We start from the raw sequence: 7,500 nt of genomic DNA on the forward strand, positions 1-7,500 counted from the left end.
AGAACAAACTCACAGCCACCAGCGACTGACTATACAAAACAGTACATTATTCAACAACAATAGACAAGATAACACAAAGGCTACAGCTAGCCCATACTCTTAAGCTAACACATTCTAAAGCACATATAGTCTACAGCTAACACGCACTTAAGCCCATATCTCAGGTTAGCATACAGACAACATAACACAAAGGCTACAGCTAGTACACACTGTTTAAAGCTAGTACACACTAAAGCACATATACAACCTAAAGCTAACACATACAGCCTAGCTAACATATACTAAAGCTAGCACATACAGCCTAAAGCTAACATACAGTCTGAAGTTAGAACATACTAAAGCACATATACAGCCTCAAACCAACATACAATCAAAAGCTAGTACTAAAGCTAGCACATACAGCCTAAAGCACATACACCAAAGCATATAGCCCAAATCTAACAGAAAGTAGTATTCTCAGTAGTATTCACAACTGATGCTCTAAGGGGGATGCTAATGGTTGATCTGGCTCTGATGTGGCCCGAATTTGGCCCAGATTTGGCCCTCTCTAGTCAACTGCTAGGATCTGGTAGGATTTCCACATGCAGACCATTTGGGTTAAAACAGCTTCCTCTGTGTGTGTGTGTGTGTGTATCTGCCAGATCAGCTGCAGGGTATACTGATGAAACTGATCCCCGACTCAAAGCCATCAGTGTTGTCTCTGGGGCAATGTCAATCAGTTTGTCATGGCAACGGCTCTGGGGCAATGTCAATCAGTTCGTCATGAACATTGTTCTCAGCTAATCGCGTTCAGCCATGAAGTTACAGATTGAGCCCAGCGGGTTCTACTAGACTCTAATGACCTTTCAGCTGCACGATGGGAAAAGTTTAACTGTAACTTCCTTTCTGCCTTTCTTTCTATGCTTCTTATATCTACAGTCCACTGTCTTCTTTATGGAAGGAGAGAGAGAGAGAGAGAGAGAGAGAGAGAGTGAGAGAGAGAGTGAGAGGATAACTCCATCTCTTTCCTCTGCCATCTCAGAAGAGTGTTTATCTTCCTGCTGGTCCCTCTGTCAGATAATCCCAATAATTAAAGTTGGATTGGAGGCGGACAGCAGGTGGGATTATGAAGTACTGCTGCCGCGGAGGTGTGGGCTAATCCCCGGTAACTTCAGCACTAGCCGTCAGAATGCTAATTTCAGACACGCTCCACATCAGAGCCATATCAGAGCCACATCAGGGCCACACCAGCGCCACATCAGGGCCACTTCAACAAGGAGTCAAATTCAATACACAAACCTGACGAATAAAGCTGACTCTGATTCTGATTCAGGGCCATGTAAGAGCCAGGAGACGTCTGGATAGAAGAGAAGCAGCAGAACTGGACGTCATTAAGTCTTTTTGGACATGTGTGTGATATTTATTCTTTCTAACATGAATCTACCCGGAGTGGGGCTATGGATGTGGCACTCCGACTTGTCAGACGTCTGGACATTAAGTGTTTGTTCTGGACTGGTCTGGAGATCACTGGGGCGTGTTACTCTCAGACGTCTGGACATTAAGTGTGTGTTCTGGACTGCTCTACACACATGAGTACAGAAAGCCAGACATGCCCACTGTGCTGCTACACACTACACACTGCCCACTAGTCCTGCTACACAGTGCACACTACACACTACACACTGTCCACTAGTGCACACTACACAGTACACACTGCCCACTAGTGCACACTACACACTGCCCACTATGCTGCTACACATTACACACTGCCCACTATGCTGCTACACAGTACACACTACACACTGCCCACTAGTGCACATTACACAGTACACACTACACAGTACACACTGCCCACTAGTGCACACTACACAGTACACACTGCCCACTAGTGCACACTACACAGTGCTCATCACATGAGTGCTCTCTCTCTCTCTCTCTCTCTCTCTCTCTCTCTCTCTCTCTCTCTTCTTATGTGTCGTTTGCATGTGTCCGTGGAATCATGAGTGTAGCACCTGGGGTGCAAGTGTGTGTGTGTGTGTGTGTGTGTGTGTGTGTAGAAGGTTGGTTAGTGTCTGACTGGTTAGAACTGCTGACTGGCCAACAGAAAAGCTCCTCTCTCTCTATGATGTGGCAGTGGTGTATATGTGCGTGTGTGTGTGTGTGTGTGTGTAAGGGGTGGGGGTGGTTAAGAGGGGGGTGGGTGGGGGGGGTTGGGGGGGGAATTAAAGAGGCAAACCCAACAGAAGCTGCTGCACACCAGATGAGAGTTTCAAAAGGCATTCTGAACAGAGACATTTACAAGCACAAAGTGCACATGACATCTATCTACAGGAGTCCTTCAAGTCTCCAGCGATCCCACAGGGGCTTGGGGTTAGACACACACGCGCACACAGAGCTAAGTGTTTGGGCTAAGAGAAAACACACACACACACACACACACACACACACACATACACACAGACACACAGACACACACACACACACTCAGCCAAGCCTAGCCCTGCTGTAGGAACAAGTAATAATCTATTTACATGCTTGCTTATTCAGCATTTAAACACAAGCACACACATTTGCACTCATTCATACACATTCACACACTTACAGTATTCAGTGCTTCTTCCCTTCACAAGAACACAAGAAGGGAGTGTTTTACACACACTCACACATACACACACACACACATACATATGCTCACTTGTCGGCTCACACTGGGCAAACACACACACACACACACACGCACACACACACACACACACAAAAACAGACACACGTTAGTCATTCATTCTGGACTGAGGGGTCAGTGGGGGGAGGGGCCTTGCTGGGATGGACCAATCACCAGTCTGCGTCCTCCTCTATGTAGTAGTCAGGGGTGCCAGTACCATCGAAGAGGCCGGGGTCCATGGACTTGCGCTGCTTCCCCCGAGCGAAGACCCGCGACAGTGAGCCCAATCCCATCTTCTCCTTCTTCTTCTTACGCTTCTGCTCATCCAGATCCTCCAGGGACTGCACACACACACACACACACACACACACACACACACACAGATGGGGACACACACACATACACACAGAGATGAACACACACACATACAGAGATGAACACATACACACAGAGATGGACACACACACACACAGATGGACATACATACACACACAGATGGACAAACACACACACACACACACAGATGCACACACATACACACAGATGCACACACAAATATAAGCACACATACACAAACAGAAGCACACACAAATATAAGCACACATACACAAACAGAAGCACACACAAAGAAAGACAGAAAGGAAAAGAGAAAAATATAATTAATGTTCAAGTCAATGTTGCGGCCCAGTTTACATTGAAATGGAGCTGGGGCGTAGTTGTGTGTGTGTGTGTGTGTGTCTTACGTTGCAGAGAGAGTGTGTGCGGTGTCGTGGAGAGTTGATGTCGCTGGGCGTAGAGGACCGGTCTGCCTCCATGGCGGACGCATCAGAGATGACCGATGGTTGCCGTGAGTGACAGGGGCTGACCCGCACCGCTGCTGACGCAGGGATCAACACACCGTCAGCCTCACACATACACACCGGAGGAGCTGCCTTCAACACTGCGTGCACACACACACACATATACACATATACACACACAAAGAAAATATGCACGTTAGCCAAGGTGTCCATGTAAGTGTGAACATGGTCCACGGTGTGTGTGTGGGCATGGTAGAGGGTTTGTTGTCTCTATGAGTGTGTGTGTGTGTGTGTGTGTACCTGGCTGGTCCACGGTGTGTGTGTGGGCGTGGTAGAAGGTTTGTTGGCTCTATGTGTGTGTGTGTACCTGGCCGGTCCACGGTGTGAGTGTGGGCGTGGTAGAGGGTTTGTTGGCTCTATGTGTGTGTGTATGTGTGTGTGTGTGTGTGGGCGTGGTAGAGGGTTTGTTGGCTCTATGTGTGTGTGTGTGTGTGTGTGTGTACCTGGCCGGTCCACGGTGTGAGTGTGGGCGTGGTAGAGGGTTTGTTGGCTCTATGTGTGTGTGTATGTGTGTGTGTGTGTGGGCGTGGTAGAGGGTTTGTTGGCTCTATGTGTGTGTGTATGTGTGTGTGTGTGTGGGCGTGGTAGAGGGTTTGTTGGCTCTATGTGTGTGTGTATGTGTGTGTGTGTGTGGGCGTGGTAGAGGGTTTGTTGGCTCTATGTGTGTGTGTATGTGTGTGTGTGTGTGGGCGTGGTAGAGGGTTTGTTGGCTCTATGTGTGTGTGTATGTGTGTGTGTGTGTGGGCGTGGTAGAGGGTTTGTTGGCTTTATATGTGTGTAAAGTAGAACACAGGAATGAGTGCAGGACTTCATTACTTCTCAATTTGATTTTATTGCCATTTGCTTTTTTCCTTGTTGTTTGCTCTCTTAATGTTGTTTTACAATTGCTGCATATTGCTGGTATCTACAACCAAACAAAGCCAGCTTTACTGATACAGATCATTAGAATACTGTACATTCACATAACCACAAAGGAAATCTTTAACCAAGTGAAACATTTAACAGTTGTCAAACTAGAAAATGTAATTCCAAGACACGGAATTACCAGCGCATGAAAATCCAAAAGTTGTGATGTAAAGTATCTTGTTAAAATAGATAATGCAGAGATGGTTACTAAGGTGATGATAGGATATACATAGTGGTTGCAAAGCTTAATAAAAGATAGTTTAAAAGTTGAATGTAGATAAAGTGGTTGATAAACTGATAGTTTAATACATGTTGATAGGCAAATAGTTTAATGGATGTTGATTGGCAGATAGTTTAATGGATGTTGATAGACAGATAGTTTAATGGCTGTGTATAGGTAGATAGTTGACAATGATTTTTTTTAAACTAATGTTGCTAATTGGCTAACTATGCTAACATTGTTATGAAAGTTAACTTAGCTACAAAGCTAACTATGCTAACAAGCTAACTGTACTAACAGTGTAACAGTGTTAGGCAAAGTTTGCTAGCAGTTATGCTAACTATGCTAACCCTGTTACTTAGCTAATGTTTGCTAGCAGTTATGCTAACTATGCTAACAATGTTAACTAGCTAACTAGCTAGTGAGGACTTATTATGAAACAGTTGTGGGCAGAGGAAACAGCCGGCGGGAGTCATAGGAGTCATAGTTGATGATAACTGACAGTTGGAATGGCTGAACAGTTAAAAAGTTGAGTAGTTTAAATGGTTAAATTATTTAATAGAGAATTATTGTAGTGCAGACTTTTATTTTGAAACAGTTGTGGGCAGAGGAACAGGGGAAGTTGAACAGGATCTGTAGTCTTAAGAGAGCCAGATTGTATGCTAAAAGCCTGAGACAGAGTAGATAGTATAAAAGTTAAATGTAGATAGTGTAATGGATGTTGATAGATAGTTTAATGGATGGATGAGTGAATGGTTTAAAGAAGATGGATGGATAAAAAGTTGGATGGAATGTGCCTTATATTAGAGAGAGTTGGCCTAGTTGAGCAGAAAGCAGTTGATACAGGTGCAGTCAGCTTAACTGACTGTTTGAGGGGGCCTAGTTGAGCAGCTGGCAGTTGATACAGGTGCAAATCAATTTAATTAGCCCATTGTGATGTCATAGTGCCAATGCAAAGTCTATGGGTAAGAATAAGCTTGATTTTTATAGTATAACGTAATGTAACGAAGTATAACGTTTACAGAAACAAAAAGTACATTGCACAGGTGTCATTTTCAAGACCTACATTACAAAGTTTGAATGGAGTTTCTACATTAAAAGGTTGAAGCTGAATTAGACACAGAAAGTTTGGTTAGAAGAATAACTAGAAAATGTAATTTCGAGGAAATTACCAGTGCATGAAAAAGCAAAACATACATCTATCTATAAAGCAAGAAGCGTCTGTGTGTGTGTGTGTCTGTCCTAATGTCTGTGGCACGCATATCTGATTTCAAACTTAGCAGGTGTCTTGCTATGGGCATGAGTAAGTGCAGTGCCAAATTTGACGTTGTTTGAATAAGAAATGCAAAAGATATCGTTAAATATATCGGTAAAAGAAGCACACATTGGCTTTCCCCCTCCCACACAGCACTGTACTGTAAGCTACCAGTGAGGATAGAAGCAGGGCTTTGGCAGAACTGGAGCAGTGTAGGTTACACGGGTAAAAAGTTAAGCGAGTGCTTAAGAGATATGTTAACATGTCTGACCTCAACAATAAAGACCCCCTTGTATGCGGTAATAGTGACTCCGCGGATTTTGCAACAACACGCCAACACATGCAGTGGCTCTTCAAAATGACAATTATGTTATGTTTATTATGTGCAATAAACGGACAGTTCGAATAGCCCAGGCTACTTTGGACTGTCTTTAGACTTTGAATAAGCAAACGACAATTCGATCGGCGATAATTAAAGAACGTCTCAGAATGCCACATATGCAAAGCATAACCAGCGACAAGCAACGAGTGGCAGACAGAGTGTGATGTCACTTATAGGCCACCAGAGAGCGTTTTTGAGTCACACCGTTGCAAATTTCAAATGATGATGCATCATTCCACAAAATGGTTTGTTTTCTCTATCATTAAGTTATTCAATAGGCTAAGCATATAGCCTTGACTCAAAACAGCTGTAAGGATTATGTCATTTTGATTTGTAAAAAAATTCACATGCAGCCATGCTTAAATTCTGCTCACTTCACATTTATTATATTATTATATTATCTGTATTCATTATTGAATGCTTACCTGGAATTATGTTTTTCCCTATCATCCTATTTTTAAAGTAGGCCTACCTGCAGGCATGTAATTGGGCTACAGGAATAGCATGTTTGAACGGGCACTGCACTAGTTAACATAAAATGCAAAACAAACTTTTATTAAGAAACAGTTGTGGGCAGAGGAAACAGGCGGGAGTCATAGTTGATGACAACTGACAGTTGCAATGGCTGAATAGTTAAATAGTTGAGTAGTTTAAATGGTTAAATTATTTAATAGGGAATTATTGGAGTGAGGACTTTTATTTTTAAACAGTTTTAGGCAGAGAAAACATTTGGCGGGGGTCATAGTTGATGACAACTGACAGTTGGAATGGCTGAACAGTTCAATAGTTAAGTAGTTTAAATGGTTAAATTATTTAATAGTGAATTAATAGATAGTGCATAGGTAGATAGTTTAATGGATGTTGATAGACAGATAGTTTAATGGATGAAGTGAAGAAAAAGAAGTGAAAGAAAGTGGGAAAGAGAAAAGTGAGCTATCCAGTTCAATGGAGAGAGACACAGAGAAGAGGTTCCATTGAAATTGCTGCAGTCAGTGAGAGAGCGCAGGTGCAGTTGATTGTGTTCTAAGTCGTTAATTGGCTTTGTGAGGGGGCCTAGTTGAGCAGCTGTTAGTTTGTGATGTCATAGTGCCAATGCAAAGTCTCTGGGGAAAAATAAGCTTGATTTATGTTAATATCTCAAAAAGTATAAAGTTTACAAAAACAAAAAATACATTCCTCAAGTGTCCTTTTCAAGACCTAGGTTACAAAGTTTGAACGGAGTTTCTACGTTAAGCG

The 7,500-nt window shown here is 43.1% G+C and overlaps 1 protein-coding gene and 1 long non-coding RNA gene across 3 annotated transcripts in view; one reads left to right on the top strand and one right to left on the bottom strand.

Moving 5' to 3' along the window:
* Positions 1–2,176: 2,176 nt before the first annotated feature.
* kazna (kazrin, periplakin interacting protein a) overlaps positions 2,177–7,500 on the bottom strand; it is a 232,656-nt gene continuing 227,332 nt past the window's right edge. The window contains exons 10-11 of one of the 2 annotated variants that reach the window (XM_042096951.1): positions 3,385–3,581; positions 2,177–2,982 (exon numbers count right to left, since the gene is read on the bottom strand). In XM_042096951.1, the coding sequence (XP_041952885.1) occupies positions 2,812–2,982; positions 3,385–3,581 (368 nt within the window). In that variant the 3' untranslated portion in view covers positions 2,177–2,811. The remainder of the gene's footprint in view (positions 2,983–3,384; positions 3,582–7,500) is intronic. The other variant, XM_042096952.1, reaches the window with a different exon arrangement.
* LOC121712914 overlaps positions 7,116–7,500 on the top strand; it is a 10,044-nt gene continuing 9,659 nt past the window's right edge. The window contains exon 1 of the long non-coding RNA XR_006032696.1: positions 7,116–7,282. This is a non-coding gene — a long non-coding RNA (uncharacterized LOC121712914). The remainder of the gene's footprint in view (positions 7,283–7,500) is intronic.

This window comes from Alosa sapidissima, chromosome 7 (genome assembly GCF_018492685.1).
Source record: "Alosa sapidissima isolate fAloSap1 chromosome 7, fAloSap1.pri, whole genome shotgun sequence".
NCBI lineage: Eukaryota > Metazoa > Chordata > Actinopteri > Clupeiformes > Clupeidae > Alosa > Alosa sapidissima.